This window comes from Lethenteron reissneri, chromosome 28 (genome assembly GCF_015708825.2).
Source record: "Lethenteron reissneri isolate LAM-NWPU_2019-01 chromosome 28, ASM1570882v1, whole genome shotgun sequence".
Taxonomy (NCBI): Eukaryota; Metazoa; Chordata; class Hyperoartia; order Petromyzontiformes; family Petromyzontidae; genus Lethenteron; species Lethenteron reissneri.
Window position 1 is genome coordinate 11,054,903 of NC_083806.1, and position 17,483 is coordinate 11,072,385.

General features: G+C 45.8%; 2 protein-coding genes across 2 annotated transcripts; both read left to right on the plus strand.

The window, feature by feature from the left end:
- The first annotated feature begins 280 nt into the window (after positions 1 to 280).
- On the plus strand, positions 281 to 7,394 carry LOC133348984 (protein DGCR6-like). The gene is made up of 5 exons (XM_061562169.1): positions 281 to 431; positions 2,911 to 3,071; positions 4,165 to 4,265; positions 4,911 to 5,051; positions 6,104 to 7,394. Exons 1-5 carry the CDS (start codon positions 355 to 357, stop codon positions 6,179 to 6,181), a joined length of 558 nt encoding a protein of 185 aa, XP_061418153.1. The 5' UTR covers positions 281 to 354; the 3' UTR covers positions 6,182 to 7,394.
- Positions 7,395 to 8,287: 893 nt separating this feature from the next.
- Positions 8,288 to 15,327, plus strand: HSCB (HscB mitochondrial iron-sulfur cluster cochaperone). Its single transcript, XM_061562163.1, has 6 exons — positions 8,288 to 9,463; positions 10,587 to 10,683; positions 10,923 to 11,012; positions 11,753 to 11,894; positions 12,480 to 12,527; positions 14,409 to 15,327. The coding sequence occupies exons 1-6, from the start codon at positions 9,123 to 9,125 to the stop codon at positions 14,501 to 14,503; spliced, it is 813 nt and encodes a 270-aa protein (XP_061418147.1). The 5' UTR covers positions 8,288 to 9,122; the 3' UTR covers positions 14,504 to 15,327.
- Positions 15,328 to 17,483: the final 2,156 nt, after the last annotated feature.

Sequence of the window (17,483 nt, forward strand, 5' to 3'; positions counted from 1 at the left end):
GACGGCGGCTCTAGGCGGGCGCGCGCTCGCTGAGTCGGGGGGTGAGGGGTGGGGGCGGCTGGGGTGGCGGGGGGGAGACCCCGCGCATAGCGACTCGAATTCCCACTGCGCACCGGCGGCGCAGGGCCCGGACCGCGATTCCCCATTGGTCGAGAGGCTCGGGGGGCGGGCGGGTTGGTCGGTGGGGGCAGATTCAGCCAATCGCGTGCGAGGTACCGCCCCCCCACCACTATCTTCCCCCGCCCCCCTGACGTTCGGCGGGCCAATAGCGTGCGACCAAGGCGCTTATGCGCGTTAGGGAATGTGGTGAGGCTGCGGCAGTGGCGACAGTGTAAGGCGGGAAAGTTGTCTGGCATGGAGGCGGAGGAGCAGCAGGCGCGCCACTACCAGCTGCTGGGGCAGCTGCAGCTGCGCCTCAGAGAGCTGCCCAGGTGAGCAGGGCAGCCGGCGGGCTTGGTGACGTTGTGGGGCAAGTGGCGGGCGTGGAAGGCGATTCGATTTTCGCGAGTTGTTGTCATAGTTTGATCGCCTCAGGAATCGATAACACTGGTTAACAAAATCATTTTTTTCTGGCCTGGACTTTTGCAGCTGTTCTAGACTAATTTCAGGGTGCTGATTCCAAATCTGATCTCAGATTTGCTCTATCACATCTCATGTTATGCTATCGGCATACCCCATTTTCATTGATTTTACCCGAAATTAACTCTGTCACTTATGATTGCAAGTTGTTGCGAGTCAGTGACTGCTTTAGTGTTAAAATATGGTGCTGTATTTTTCTAGGATAGTGTGTTTATAATATCATTTTATGTAGATATCCACATTTATTTAATATTTTTCTTCTGCAGTTTTTATTGAAAATGCAATATTTGATATCTCAATAACCTGATGTGATAGACAAAAACTGATGCCAGATTTGGAATCGGCACCCCAAAATTACCTTAAAATCGTTGGAATACCTTATGCCAGAAAAAGTGTGTGACCAGTGTTATCTCTGTGTTTTGCTTGGCCTGGTGGCGCAGTCTTGTGTCTCGTTTGTTTTGCGATGTCAATCCAATAGGTGCATACACGGAGGGTTTGCGTGAATTGCAATAGTTTTCGTAAGTCCCGTAGCATTTTTCAATGCGAGAATGGCGCGAATAACAGAAATACGAGAAGAAAAAAACCCATAAAACGTATACATTTGCCACAAAGTTCGATTCAATGCTCGCGTCTAATGGGTTTCTCACTCAGCAGTGTGTTGAGAGGATGTCGACGATGGCTCTAGTAACAGTGACGATGTGTGTGTGACACCCTCACGGGGTTTTTGCTGGTGCCGTGTACCGCCAGCTAGAAGCAAGCGTTGTTGGCACCTTCATAGCCGATTAATAAGTATAACCAGTAAAAACAAAGTTTTTCACTATAAATCCTTTATATGCGTGGCGGCTAGAGTCCTCTCGTCCTCTGGCTTGAGATGGCTGCCACCTATGGGTCAGATGATTGCATTGCACCATTAAGCAATTGGTAATTAAATATAATATTTTTGTCACGCACAACGAGTCTGTGTGGAAAATGTCAGCTCGATTGGATCACGGGAAGTGGGTTAAAAAACGACCGAAAGATTTGCACGGTCCTAAGCAAGCAAGCGAACTTAATATAAAGGATTTAAAAATAAGGGGAGTCGTGTTGATGAGATGTTAACTACCTCGCCTGGTGTACAGGAGGTCGTGGGTTGGATCCCGACCCTGACGCCTGCTGCTGTATATTTGGAGTTTGCGTCTCTCTCTCATCATCATCACGGTGGCTAGGAGATGTCAACTTTCTCGCCTGGTCTACAGGAGATCGTGGGTTCGATCCTGACCTTGACGCCTGCTGCTGTTTATTTGGAGTTTGCGTGTCTCTCTCTCCCCGTGGTTGCGTGGATTTTTCTCCGGGTTCTCCGGGTTTTCCTCTCAACATTTAGAAACATGCACCTCGAGTATTTGACAGCTATACATTTCCACATGATAAGCCACTTTGTCGGGCTATCATCTGTGGCCAGGTCGCTTCTGAAAGAGCTATACAGCTTAGTGGACCTTGCCTAGTACAATAAAATAAGTTTAGTCAAGAGTGGTCATCCTATGGATCCACTGACCCCTGCCAAGGGAATGTGGAATGTCCACCACCGATTCAGGTCTCCCAAGGGAGATGAGCGCCACCCCATTTCTAGAGTGTTGTCAAATGTTGCTTTGAGGAATAAAACAAATTGGCCAAATGCACTCGCAAGAAGGAATAATATTGAGACCCCCCCGAGAGTTGCAAAAACAAATGTCTGTTCTAAAAAGCATTTATCCCCGAAAATCTCGACACGTTTTCAGGAGAGATCTGAATGGGGGTGTTTGGCTAATTCTTTCTAAGTAATGTAGCAGAGGGCGCCACAGCAAAATCCAGGTTTGCTCTGGGCTCTATACAATCCTGCGTCTGTGCTGTCCCCTTCACCAACTCGCACTGATCAGCAGGGTGGTCACATAGCCTCGTCGCGAATGGCGTGCGGTGTTGATCATCCATCAGTGGATTTACAAAAGGGCTGAACATATACAAAATGCACGCCTGTCAACTCATACGGTTTAACCGTATTCTTGTACAGGGAAAGTGAGTTTTTTCAGGTCCATACAGCATACAGCTGTTTCAATACGGGCTTTGTAGGATACACGTTGAGATTTATAAGGGCACGGGGTAACCAATACGGTCTCAATTGGTCTGTAATAAGGTAGGCACTGATAAGGGGTTGACAGGTATGAAAATGCATCTTATAAATGCATCATAATTCACCAGTATTTATATCTCAATGTTTTTATTTCTGGGTTGCCTTGAGTTGTGTAACTTTTAGTCAAAATGTAACTCGGCTGCAGCATCCTTCGTGAAAGTCCTGCCGGCGTGTCCCTGCGTTCGCAGTGTCTACCAGCAGCGGCTGACGTACGACATGCTGAGCGACTTGGCGCTGGCGCTCATTGACGGTACCGTCTACGAAATCGTACAGGGCCTCAAAGACATCCAACAGCTGACGGAGAAGAACCTCTACAGCCAGCGCCTCAAGCTGCACAACCAGCACCGGGGTAGCTGCTGCCACTGCCAGTACTGGGTTAAGGGGGAGTGTGCGCTTCCTCGTGTCTGTTGATGAGTGTTCAGTTCACTTTTTTGTTTACATAATATAGTCTGTTTTTTCTGCTTGGTTCTTTCGGTAAAGTCACGTAGAAGGGAAATAATAAAATAATAAAAATAAAACATCGTAAAATACAATTCTCACGACGTTTCGGCCACAGCGCAAGCAGCCGTCCTCAGGTGAAGAACAGGTCTGTCGGAAAGACAGCATCTTCTATGTGACTTTACCGAAAGAACCAAGAAGATGAATCCCTGCAGTCACGAAAGCTTTAAATTGAAATTTATAGTGTGTTTTCCTATAATGCGGTAGTTGCGTTCCTAAACAACACAGCGTTATGGAAAAATGGCGTTATAAGAAATCATATATAATATGTGGTAGAGCACAGTCCGCGATAACACGTGAGATGCGTACGCAGGCTGAACAAAGAGCTGAGGCGCGTGTGGGAAGCATCCAGCAGCATTCCGCTTTGTGTGATGCAGCCGTTCACTTAATCGTGTTACTATCCAGTTCGCATCCGCGTTATAAAAAATGTGTTCCCTGATACATTCGTCGCGTTATATCCAATTCGGCGTTATGAAAAAACGCTTTATAGGAGAACAGACTGTACCTGTTTCCCACTGTACAACTGGGCCGCTGCTGGGGCCGTGCCGAGTCGCACTTGGCACGGCTCAGAAAGCGCCAGGCTGTTTTTCCAATGCACGCCTGTCACACGCAATGAACGCTTCGTTATCCGCACCCCTGGTCCAGCTTAGCTCCGAGTCAGGCTTCATACATGTCGCTGAGGCCAAGCGTATCACGGTTTGATTATTGCACGGCTCGGCAAACAGCGCATTTATAAGCATCGTCCCGCCTTATGTGATGCTACGCTGAGGCTGCCGCACAACCGCTTATTCCTACTTGCGCGTTCCGTGAAGGGTGGAAAGGAAAATGAGTATTTGGGACAATAATGCCTTTCAGTTACCAATATGTTTACATAAAAGTGTTGTTGTGTGCTTTGTGGTTTAGTTCCCTTCACGATCAATCTGTACGGTGATGTCTGTGTGCAGTCTTAAAGCAAGATCTGCTGCGGAGGCAGCAGGATGCGCTGCAGAGCTGCAAGCCTCACAACACGGCTCTGCTGCAGTCAGCCCAGCAGCGGGAGATGGAGGTAATGCGTCTGTATTCGTGTGTCTAGGATCATGCACTTGCATATATACATCAATCTGTCATTTACAAAATGATGTGTATATGCATGTGTGTTTTTTGTGAGTGCATATGGGTATGTGTGTGTATATATATTTATGGTGAGTAGTAGTGTCAAATGTATAAACCGGTCCTGGACTTTCTCTCGGGTTTACTACGTCTAAGAGAATCATACCTAGCATGGTGTGTAGACATGGGTGCTGGGGAGAAAAATGTGGTAGGGCGTGGTGCTGGCCAGGACCCCCATGTGTGCCATATCAGCCTGTATAGGTGCTCGTTAACAGCTTGCCGCAATAGTCCATGACAGGCTCTAAGGGATCTTTATTTTGTATGTCTGTGTGTAGGTGCAAAAGTATGTATGTTTATGTATCAGTATGTGTGTGTGTATAGGTGCCGCAGTGGGGAGCACAATTGGTGCACCTCCCTGTCATCTCAGTCAAACCATAGAATCTGGGTCTGTCCCGTGACTTTCTGCCAGCAAGTTTTCGACACTTCATGTGGCCTCCAAGTGCACGTAGCCTGGAACAACAGCTGTAGTGACGTCACCGCCACTTAGTGGTGAATGTTGTGTATACGTGTGTGTCGGTGTGTGTGTGCGCACGCACGTCAGGCTCTTGAGAAGAGGATAAAAGCAGAGCAGAAGAGCATGGACGAGCATGTTGTGTTGGAGCTGGACCAAAAGGTGGAGGATCAGCAGAGTACCCTCGAGAAGTCCGGAGTCCCTGGGTTCTACGTCACACAGAATCCACAAGTACCAGAAATACACTCCCTCCAGACTCGCGCAATAATGAGGGCAGCATTCGGAGCTTGTGCTTTGTTACTGACCTGAACAAACTTAAACAAATTGTTTGGTGATTATGCTTTGGCAGTGGGTGCACAAGCACAAGTAACAAACCCAACTCAATACTTTCATTAGTGACAACACATTAAAATAAAAAATGTATCATTGGCTATGTTTGAAGATACGGCATTCTCACATAAATAGAGAGGCCAGAAAATTAAAATTAGTAAAGGGTTGGAGACTGCAATTAACACCATGGGGCCTGATAATTATTACATTTTAAACATATTTTCTGATGCTCAGTTTTTAAATAAGCTTCTACATAGTTAGCTAATAGGAGCTATTGAGTACCAGACAAGCCCTTCAAAAATGAAAAAGTATAACTACTAAATAAAGTCATTTATATAAAAGGTAAAATTATTCAATGATGCTAGTTTCTCATTCATCCTGCGATGCCTATACATTAATTGGATGTTTGGCTTAGCTTGGCAGTGAGATTTGCGTGTTTTGTATATTTAAACTATTCGCATCTTGCTGCTTTATCTTAATGGAAGATGCAATACAAGAAAAATAACGGCTGTGTTTACCAAGGTCGTGCATTCCAGGCTGTCGGGCATGACTTTTAAACTTCGTCATGTAACAACATTTTAAAGAGACGTTTAGGCACCCTTGAGTAGCGTGCTACAGTTTTTTGTCTGGGGTGACCACATAACAGCTGTTTTTGTCCTTATGATATCCATTTTATGACAAAAGGCGAATTAATTATAGTTGGTAAACCACTTTTTATACGATGTCATATGCACTGCCGTGGTGGATAAAGGTCTGCTTCATCACCAATGACCAGGTCCCTCTTGCAACTGAGACAATCCTGGCCTCTTCAGTAGTCACCGGGTAAAACAAATCAACTTGGAAATTCTTACATCACTTTGGCTCCAGCTGTAAATGTGGACATTGTTCTTCGTTAAGTACTTGCTCTCACCTGTGCCGTTACTCGTGCTGTCCCCACGTGCTTCCTGTGGCAGGAGATCACGCTGCAGCTGCAGCTTCTGTCCCTCATCATGAAGGTGCAGGAGGGCCACACGGAGCAGGAAGGAACGTGATGGCCGTGACTCTCCGTCTTGGCGCGATGCCGTCAAGAGGCAAACAACAACTGCACCATACCCACCTCTGTGTTTGAATTTGGCACAGTGGAGGACGCCACTGACTATGAGCACGTTATCTTCGTGGCACTGTGATAGTGCTTGACTCACGATCATAAGAAGGTTGTGGGTTCACATCATACTTGGGCGTTAACCTATCATCCTAATCTGAATGTGTGCAGCCTTATGCCAATCCAGTGCTGGTTGAGGGCCTCCCCATGCCTTGCGAGCCATGGGGGTATATGACCATACTTTACCATACTGGTAAATGCAGATTGTTGAAGGCAGGCAGTGAAGATATAGAAGCATTGGATTTTGTGCGCTGCCAACACTCGTCATGGTATGCTGCTCGCCAATTCAAGCAATAATCACGTGCAAGCCTGCTTAGCTTCTGAGATCATATATAGAAATTAATGATGGTATATAAAATGAAATTGTTATTAAGACATTGGGTGTATTATGGGTTATTTGTTCATAAACATCCCTGTAGCAGGAATGAGGGGAGTACCACTTTGAGGACGTCAACAGTGATCATTCAGAGACATCGTGGTAATTTGGAATTTCCACTTTCAGAATAACTTGAGTTTTCACGTGGGTAGGGCAGGTGTTTCCCAGAAATACTTATGTGTAAAAGTTCAAGATTATTTTCGACAAAAACTAATCGTTTATTAGCAAATTAAACTTTTCCACTTCCAACCATATTTGGTGGTGTATTTGCGCTCGTACTAAATTCTCACACGGACTTTAGGGCAAGCCCATAAGTCCCGTGGCTCGTGGGAACGTGACAGTGCTTGACACAACATCAACAACACCAACTTGCATTTGCAAGGTGACCTTCACGTAACATCTCTCACAACAACGGAGGTCACCCAGCCCCCCGCTTAGTTTAACTTCAAGGTTACGGGAATCCCTTTGTGACGCGTGAAGTACGGTGTCTGCAGGGTTTGCTCACTGCCCGGGGCAGGTGTAATACCTGCGTGGAGAATGAAATCCGTTATTTTGCATTGTTAAGAGTACAGCTTTTTGTATGACCTCACCATGCATTATGGTCATGTTAAGTTGGCCAGCAATTACCATTTACTGTGAAAATCTGATTTTTGTGAAAGATGTCTGCATGTGTTTTTAGTATGATGGTTACTAAATTCTGATGAATAAATTATGGAGAGCAAATGTGTCTTTGCCGGTTTTGTGATTTATTGTGACCAAGTTAGTAATAATGTTTTTATTTAAGTGTCAACACTTAATACATATATTTATTTCACGCCTCTTAGATGCAAGGGCATGGCTGTGTCTAGGATCATGCACTTCCAGAAAAGAAAAAACACTTGGAAATATGAGGCCTTATTAAGAATTGTGAGGGCATGACCACGTCTATGATTACCATGCCTTATCTATGTAGAGTCAACCTCATGTTGAGGACCATACCACCTTTATATATTAGATCACATGGTCAGAAGTGAGGGTTTTGGCATGCACAGCGCAAATCTCCCATACTATTTGTACTGTTTTGTCATGTCTGGTATGACCTGTCCAGAATCCTACTTTTAAGTCTTTACGTCTCATATTTGCATTGTTCTGTCTGCCTCGGAGCTTTCAAATTTGCTCGGACTCATGTATATTTACATTTGTACTGGTTCTTTTGTACTCTCGGTATTTCTCTTGTTCTCGAGTGTACCCTGCAGCTCGTCTTCAGTCTTGTCTCGTCTGCACTGTGAACCTCGTGTGTCCTGTCTCGATCTCCTTCAATCACTCTGTAACGAGAGCCAAATAGAACGTTGGCAGGCCTACACGTTACCACACTCTCCTTCGTGTTATCCAATGATCGCGTGAAAAAAAATAGTTTTCTCTGCTTCGTGGTATTCAAAAACAAATTCGATACAGTACAGTGTATGTTCCATTAGTTTAATTATGTGTAGTGTTAGGGTAGATATTCAATTAAATGAAAGAATCGTAGGAAGTGCAGAGCATATGTACTGCGATTACGATACGGGCAGCGATAGAAAACGGACGGCAGTGCGATGCAGCACTGAGATAAAACCAACCCAGCAATCGGATAGGGGAGGCACAACTATTACCCGCCATGGGATTTTATCGTTGATTTTGGTGGGAAATTGTTCAGTTCCCGACATACGGAAAATTCGGGTTACAGATCGTTCTCGACGAACCGAACAACTATTACCGGCCATGGAATTTTATCGTTGATTTTGGTGGGAAATTGTTCAGTTCCAGACATACGGAAAATTCGGGTTACGGATCGTTCTCGACGATCCTAACAACTATTACCGGCCATGGAATTTTATCGTTGATTTTGGTGGGAAATTGTTCAGTTCCCGACATACGGAAAATTCGGGTTACGGATCGTTCTCGGCGACCCTAACCCTTCCGTAACACGGGGACTGCCTGTACGTAATCGCCAAAGCCCCTCACACTCGTCCGATTCGATTCATGCGCTATAAGAGGGAGGTTCAGTCCAACGCAACTGAATTGACGAATCGATACAAGCCGGAGGCAACAACAACATCACCACCATCGTTCTGAGCCTCGCCGAATCCACGCATCTACCCCGTAGGAGAAAGCAACAACGACACAAGCAACAAACAACAACAACGGGCTCGTTTACATTCAACTTACTGGAAACAAAAGTGTCGACAGCGCGACTCCTCGACGACCACCGACCTCGCCTAGATTCCTGCCGGGGAAAGGCGCGCCCTTGCCGCGTGAGAGACTAGGCCGCACGCAGGAGATCGCTACCGTACGAGGAGAGACGGGTGGGCCTGGTCGGCGGAGACATCACTTTAGAAGCTAAAGACCCAAGAGAACCGTCGCTTATAACACCTCCCTCCATCTCATCTCTCTCCACCATCTCCTGCTCAAGCCCTCGGCTGCCCCTTACTAACTAACAATGCTGCCCTGCGTGGCGCGGCTGTGGCCGGCGTTGTCCAGAGGGACACTGCGTGCGAGGATGGCGGCGTGTCCTCCTCCTCATCATCCTCCCTCCGTCGTCGTCTTCGCCTCCTCCATCACCACCTCCCCCGTCTCTTCGTCGGCGAGGCCGAGGCCGTGTCCGAGCCCCGTGAGGCGTCTGTGCGGCGCCAGCCAGGTCGGGGAGCCCGGCGTGGAGGCATCGCCGCGGTGCTGGGGCTGCCGGAGCGATGTCGGTGCCGACTCCGTCTTCTTCTGCTCCCGCTGCCATTCGGTGCAACCCCCTCGAGCCGGGGCCTCGCTCTTCCAGCTGCTGGGCTGGTGAGGGACGAAGGGGTCGGGTGGGGAGCCTAGGCGGTGGTGGAGAATGAAATCACCGCACGGACATGTGTGTGTGTGTGTGGGAGGGGAGGAATGTCGACTGGAATTATGGGGAGCGTTGTTGATTTTTCGTTCGAGGTCCCACAAAACCGTGGCTCTAAAATCATCAGGAGTGTTTTGAAATTGCAGGGGTTAATATCCGTCACGAGAACGGAGTGGCTCAGCTGGGGTTACATGACGAATGTAGTAATGTGTATCATAAGTGGAGTGAGGAAATTATATATAATAACTTGATAAAAGAAGGCTGTAGAGTGGAGATAAATGAGTAAAAGTTGTGAACACGTTTGCGAAATCGGCCAGTGTGTATATACCTCAGACAGTTATTGAGTGTGTGAACACTCATTAATTGAATGAAAACAGTTATATATACTGTATAGGACCGCAGAGCTTTGGCAAATAGCTGGCACCAGCTGGTATGCTTTGTGAGCGGTTCCGCAATGATTGTGAGATGCAATTTGTATAGAAGACGACGTTGCATAGAAAACAAATCGCACACACTGTGAAAAGGCAGCCCGGGATACAAATTGTGAAAGAGGAATTGGAAAAGCGAAAAAGTCTTGAGTGCTTTTGGGAAAACAGAACTTGATCATGAAAAGCATTATACCAATGTGCCTACAGAGGAAGGTTTCCAGTGAGTGCGTATTGCCAATTTATTACATTTAGATCAGAAACGTGGACACCGATGAAGGAAATTCTATGGAAGCTGAAACGTGCACGAAGAAAATCCCAAACCCATCATACAAATATAAATTTCTAGCAAGCTGACACCACTACACAAAGATTATTTAAACAAAATATGACGCACAGGATCAGCAAGTGTCAATGTGCAGCAAGGGTTTAATTAAACACCGACACGTTAATTGAAATGAAATAACTTTTGTAACGCCTACATGCACTCGCTTTATTAAATGACAAACAACTTCAACATATTGTCATTAAATCCACGCGTGAAACTTGTTAAAACGCTCTTAAAAACTGGGTTAACCTATCCAGTGCCACTCGGAGATTAAACATAAGCCCTCTGTGCTATTTAATACTCGGCATGCGGCCTTTGTCATTTCAGCAACGAGTCCTTTTCGGTGAACCTACAGAAACTACAACAGGCCTACCTTGCCCTGCAGAGGCAGTTGCACCCAGACAACTTCAGCCAAAAATCGCAGGTAATGTTTTGCCAAGAGTGCTGGCACAGTGGTGAATGCACTGCGCTCATTGCTAACCATGGACCTGGAGATGGACGGTATCTGAATGACATGTAATTTAAATGTAAATTTTATAATTGGTGTTTAAATTACGCACCTAAAGTAATGGGCAATTCGTATTATACAGGGCATGGTTAATTGTTCATCTGCGTTGCATTAAAGTAATTGGCATTTTACCCATGTCTCCTCTGTGTGTGCAGAGGGAGCTTGACCTGTCGCAGCAGCAGTCTGCGCTTGTGAACAAGGCCTATAACACGCTGCTGAAGCCGCTGCCCAGGGGTGTCTACTTGGCAAGTTAATCGATTTAAATTCACTCCGCAACAAAAACAAATAGCACCAGGCACTCATTTGAGGGTGCTTCGACCCCTCAACACAGACACACACACACACTGCTTGCTGTCGGCAAGAACTGCAGCAGTGCATGTTTGCATAGCCCAGTTATCACGTGCATCTGTGGCTTATTGCCAATTCACAACAATCACTTTCTATTCGCTGTCCAATGCATTGTTGGGTTGTGCCACGTGATATTCTGCATGATGTCCGATGTTACCCACTCCGTGTGGAGAAAACATCAGCCCAACCGGGGTAACCTACTCCGTTGTTTCCTCTGTTTACGTTTCTTTTATCCCTGTGGCAAATGCAGGCTTGTTAGCTTGTTGGACTGCTAACTTGGTTGACCCAAGCTAGGTTGCTAACGGCGCTTCTCTTGTGCTGTATTTTGAATGAGAAACGAATGTAATTTTTCTTGCCAACAAAGTGCTTTTATTTGTTTTTCATTGAACTCGTGGTGAGTGGTAATTAAACCAGCCTGGGCTTCCTCTACATTGATTGACGCAGCCTAACATCACTAATCATTGGGGCACTCGTGATGTGGGACAACATCGGCGCTGCACAACATGTAGCCGTGATTATTGCCACTGCGCCCTCTCCTATGTGCTGCGCTGACTTAAATAGGTGCCTACTGACATCACCTGCTGCTGAATTCCACGTAACTGAATGGGGAGGGACCCTTTGTATTTGCGGGTTTCAGCTGGAGCGGCATGGGCTGTCGTTGGAGGACACAACGGAGGACATGGACCCCGAGTTCCTGATGGAGATCATGGAGATCAACGAGGACCTTGAGGATGCCGACTCCTTACAGGAGATCGAAGACCTCTCCAGGAGCAACCTGGGTGAGTCTGCTCGCCCCCGAGAAGCGACGTGACTTTGTTTCAGAGACGGCGTTTATACTGGCCACGAGGGATGCCCCGATGTCCTTTATGGAAATTACGTTATGTAATCGGCATGCAGTTAATTACTCCGCACAACTATTTTGAAACCACTAAATTAATGACAATGTGCAAATTATTTTCAAGTTTAATGAGTTTTTCAGAAATATTTTCAGGAAAAATTTAATAAAATAACAATGATAATCACAATATGACATTTTAGCAAAATAACAATTATGCTTTACAACACCACCGTGAAAAAGAGATGTTTGCTCCCTTCTTTTAATTGCTCCACCCAACCAACATATTAGATTATAAATCATGCCCTGTTGAGTTGGGCTCACGGCCATTCCTGGGTCAATTGATGTTGGGCTCCGGGGGTGAATAGTTCTAAGTGCGTTAATGAGCACACCTTCACCGTAAATCGTGACCTGGCTAGTGCTAACAGATTGACTGCATTATTGTTTTGATGGCAGAAGTGTTTGGCACCGCAGTGCCCTTGCATTCACGTCGATGTGAGTCACAGTCAGGATCTGCGTTGTTTTACAGAGAAGCTGCAGGAGCTGACGCAGGAGGTCATGCAGGCATTCGACGCAGGTGAGCAAAGTGCACAATCTTTCGAACTGTTGATCTGACTCATGCACGCACACACACACGCACCACTCCAGCACCCCAGTTCAGTTTTAGTGTTCGGTTTCATTTATTAGGTATAACCCTGTGAGCCATGCGGCGCTTGACTCGGGTGCAACCGCAACAAAACAAAAACATGAACAAGAAACATCTTAAAAAGACTACACACAACAGAAACATCCTGGAAAAAACAGCAAAGTCTTCCAGAAAAAGCACCGTATTTCAACGCTGTGTGCAAAAATCCCAGTGGAATGCAAGTCAAACAATAACAACCATAAGGCAATGTAGATTAAAGTTATAAGGCTAACTCTGTACTACAACAAACAAACATGGCTAAACCAAAATGTTTTAAAAATCACCAAAATAAATCTACAAAAACAATGTAACAGTGATCATATGGAACTGTGATTCAAATTTAACAATAAACGATATACATAACATGTACGACCAAACTTTGCAGCCATAGCTGGCTGCATGAGTCACTCCTTAACAACAGGAGTATCAGGAGCAGTCACAGTTACTATGTCACCCAGTTCGGCCCATGGCAGTGTCCAGCGGTGCAATTACTGGGGCTCAGGTGCCAGGTTGCGGAGATGGAGAAAATTGTATAGGGTGCCCCATTTTATTCCTCAATACTTAATCTTGGGCAAGGCTTATATCCCTCTTGTGTTTTGTGCCTCTCCGTCTCCTTGTGTATTTTCTGTCTGTCTTGCGTCTCTTTCTTTGACTCTTTCACTGCCGCTGTTGGTGACCGTCTTGTCCTGCCCCCACCTCTCATTTTTCCAATTTCCACGCTTGTCCTAGCCATCTCGGGTGGGCCGCATTCTCCCACTAAAATTACTTTGTTCTGCCAACCTATGATCAGAGCAGGGGATTGGCCACTGGAGGGCGCTGTAACATTGGCTCATGGTGAAGCTGGCAGCAAAGAGCTGCGACTAGTGGTATTCTAACAATTCACAACAAATGTCTCCTGTTGTCTTGATATTTTGTTGTATTGACATTTTCAACATTTGAGAGAAAAGCCAAGTGGAAAATACAATTGGATATCTTTAGAAAAACTGCCTTCACATTAAGTAAATGGAATGTCTATGGCTACTCATGGATATGAGCATGATGAAACATGGTTATATAAATAAATAATGAATCGCCCCTTGCACGATTTGATTGTCATGATTTGGGGTCATGAGTCGATTCACAAATTCATATTTTACCTTTGTGCGTGTAGAATAGTGATACAAATATAGTTGCATAAAAGTTCTAAATACATCTGAAATTATTCTTAAAAAGTCTGATGCATTTTTTTGTAAATGTAAGACTAATTTAACGAGCGATTACATGCCCACCTAAGTATGGAGACAGTGGGCTAGATTAATACGTTGATAAAATGTCCAAAATGTATGATCATAGACATTTTATCTGTCTGACACTGGAATATTTTCACCAAAAACAGGACAGAAAGAAGATTTATCAACCGTTCTAAAGATACCTCGCAACATAACTGCAGAGCGTGCCTTGTACTATAATTGCGTGGATGTTATGGAAGGGTCTGACTTACAGTAGTACTGCATTGTCAAGCTTCTATGAATTCCACTCCAGACTTTAGATTTTTTTCTTCCCATTTAGCTTTGAAACAATGACTCGTGTACATTTATACGAGGAAACGGATGGTCACCAATCGCTCATTTTGATACATTGCATTTCATTTAGTAAGCTTCATTACAAAACGATTGGTTGTTTTATAGATCTGGTGTGGAAAGCGTGTCGAGAAAAATTCTACGATGATGGTGAACAATTGACGCGTGTGTTCCATCCTAAATCCGTCCCCTCCATTGCGTGTGGTCGGCACAGGCAACTTCCCGTTGGCGCGTTTGCTCCTCACCAAGATGAATTACTTCACCAACATCGATGAGAAGGTGAAGGAGAAGAGGCTGCAGTACTCTTGAGCGGACGATCATGCCGCTTGCTCCACGAACTACTCGCGGGAAACTCGTGATGCGCAATTGATTTCATTGAGAATAGTATTTGTAGGTAAGCACTTGATGATGACATAGATAATCTACAACCCATTGTAAATACTGCTTGGTGCTAGGTTTCTCATGCTGTTTTGGTCATGCGAATTGTTTTACCATACTGCACCATGCAAGTCGGTATGGATTAAGGGAGTGGTGGCCCAGGACCGGTTTCAGAAAACGCTTGCCACCTGATGTTTAGCTGTGGCCAGGAATGGAGCTAAGTTTGCCGAGTTTATCGCACTGTGCTAACCGGGGGGCCACCGCCCCCCCCCCCTTATCACATGTAAGTATTGTTAAATTTTAAAAGCTCTTATCAAAAATTTTTATTCACGTTTCAGATCAACCTTATTTGCTTCTGTCTCGCACAACAATAGACAGATGTGACCTTTCCCATTTGCTGCGGATAGCGAGCACTGCACCTCAAACTGTGCAAGGCACTAGTCTGTAACGTCTGCAGAAAACACTCTTGCATACAGAGGTGGTTGGACACCGTTTAGATCTGCATCACACAGGGATATGAAGATCAAGTTGAGGTGAGCATTTAAACTAACGTGTGGCAACAGTATTGTTTTGGTCCATTTCATACACTGCTGTTTGAGATGCCAGAATTGGCATTTGTGGCATAGCACTTAAGCTTAATGCACGCACAAAAGGACCTGCGGAATGCGTCCAGTAATTTTAACGTTTGAAGTTGATATTTATGAAAGTGAGTGTAAGGATGTGAGAGTTTTATTTGGTTTTAATAAAAGACATTGCAAAAATCTGTTGTCCGTACGATGTATAATATTCTTTCGACAAATGTCTGCAAGCGATTGGAGTCGTCCAAATTGCCAACAGCCTGGACTTAAAACCAGCATCGTCCTCATCAACCACGATCGTTCCACTCCTGCATTGGGACCACGCCCCAATCCTGTTGTCATCTCACAATCCTCCAATGTAGCGACCCACCGAGCACATTTCCGTAGTGGGAACACTTTTTATGGCACTTTCTCTCTTTTCATTGCCACTCCAACGTTAAGTATTGACCACCGGCCATCATATCTAAGCAACACGACCTGCCCAAGCTCACCTCATCATTTATGGCTGTCTTATATGTTCCCTGGGCATCTGTGGGAAAACAAGTGCTTCATAGCTAATAGGAATCCTCCAGTATAAATACTTGTGATTTACAGAGACTCCTCTGCTTACAAACATTCGACTTGAGAACTTTTGGAGATACGAACAAACCGGTCTGGATGTCCAGTTGCCTGTTCGGACCGAAAATCGTAAGTTCAGCCGCCGCGCAATAGATGGCAGTGGTAGCATCTACATCTGTAGAACGTGAAGAACCAGTGGCATCTGCATCTGCAGAACGTGAAGAACCAGTGGCATCTATATCTGCAGAACGTGAAGAACCAGTGGCATCTACAGAACATGAAGAACCAGTGGCATCTACATCTGCAGAACATGAAGAACCAGTGGCATCTGCAGAACGTGAAGAACCAGTGGCATCTACATCTGCAGAACGTGAAGAACCAGTGGCATCTACATCTGCAGAACATGAAGAACCAGTGGCATCTACATCTGCAGAACGTGAAGAACCAGTGGCATCTACAGAACATGAAGAACCAGTGGCATCTACATCTGCAGAACGTGAAGAACCAGTGGCATCTGCAGAACGTGAAGAGCCAGTGGCATCTACATCTGCAGAACGTGAAGAACCAGTGGCATCTACATCTGCAGAACGTGAAGAGCCAGTGGCATCTACATCTGCAGAACGTGAAGAACCAGTGGCATCTACATCTGCAGAACGTGAAGAGCCAGTAGCATCTACATCTGCAGAACGTGAAGAACCAGTGGCATCTACATCTGCAGAACGTGAAGAGCCAGTGGCATCTACATCTGCAGAACGTGAAGAGCCAGTGGCATCTACATCTGCAGAACGTGAAGAGCCAGTGGCATCTACATCTGCAGAACGTGAAGAACCAGTGGCATCTACATCTGCAGAACGTGAAGAGCCAGTAGCATCTACATCTGCAGAACGTGAAGAACCAGTGGCATCTACATCTGCAGAACGTGAAGAGCCAGTGGCATCTACATCTGCAGAACGTGAAGAACCAGTGGCATCTACATCTGCAGAACGTGAAGAACCAGTGGCATCTACATCTGCAGAACGTGAACAGCCAGTGGCATCTACATCTGCAGAACGTGAAGAGCCAGTGGCATCTACATCTGCAGAACGTGAAGAACCAGTGGCATCTACATCTGCAGAACGTGAAGAGCCAGTGGCATCTACATCTGCAGAACGTGAAGAGCCAGTGGCATCTACATCTGCAGAACGTGAAGAACCAGTGGCATCTACATCTGCAGAAGGTGAAGAGCCAGTGGCATCTACATCTGCAGAACGTGAAGAACCAGTGGCATCTACATCTGCAGAACGTGAAGAACCAGTGGCATCTACATCTGCAGAACGTGAAGAACCAGTGGCATCTACATCTGCAGAACGTGAAGAACCAGTGGCATCTACATCTGCAGAACGTGAAGAGCCAGTGGCATCTACATCTGCAGAACGTGAAGAACCAGTGGCATCTACATCTGCAGAACGTGAAGAACCAGTGGCATCTACATCTGCAGAACGTGAAGAACCAGTGGCATCTACATCTGCAGAACGTGAAGAGCCAGTGGCATCTACATCTGCAGAACGTGAAGAACCAGTGGCATCTACATCTGCACAGTGGCATCTACATCTGCAGAACGTGAAGAACCAGTGGCATCTACATCTGCAGAACGTGAAGAGCCAGTGGCATCGACAGGAGATCATACAACTTTTAAAGCCATTTCGTGTGTAGTGTATACGCCGTACAACATGTTTTGGAATCGACAGGAGTAAAGTTTGGACTTGCGAACATACACCTCTGAAACCTAAGGGGGC

Coding starts and splice junctions, on each gene's coding strand:
- LOC133348984 (XM_061562169.1), top strand. CDS start 355: ATGGAGGCGGAGGAGCAGCAGGCGCGCCACTACCAGCTGCTGGGGCAG. Junction 432..2,910: donor CGCCTCAGAGAGCTGCCCAG/GTGAGCAGGGCA, acceptor CTGCGTTCGCAG/TGTCTACCAGCAGCGGCTGA. Junction 4,266..4,910: donor CCCAGCAGCGGGAGATGGAG/GTAATGCGTCTG, acceptor CACGCACGTCAG/GCTCTTGAGAAGAGGATAAA.
- HSCB (XM_061562163.1), top strand. CDS start 9,123: ATGCTGCCCTGCGTGGCGCGGCTGTGGCCGGCGTTGTCCAGAGGGACA. Junction 10,684..10,922: donor ACTTCAGCCAAAAATCGCAG/GTAATGTTTTGC, acceptor CTGTGTGTGCAG/AGGGAGCTTGACCTGTCGCA. Junction 11,895..12,479: donor CCTCTCCAGGAGCAACCTGG/GTGAGTCTGCTC, acceptor GTTGTTTTACAG/AGAAGCTGCAGGAGCTGACG.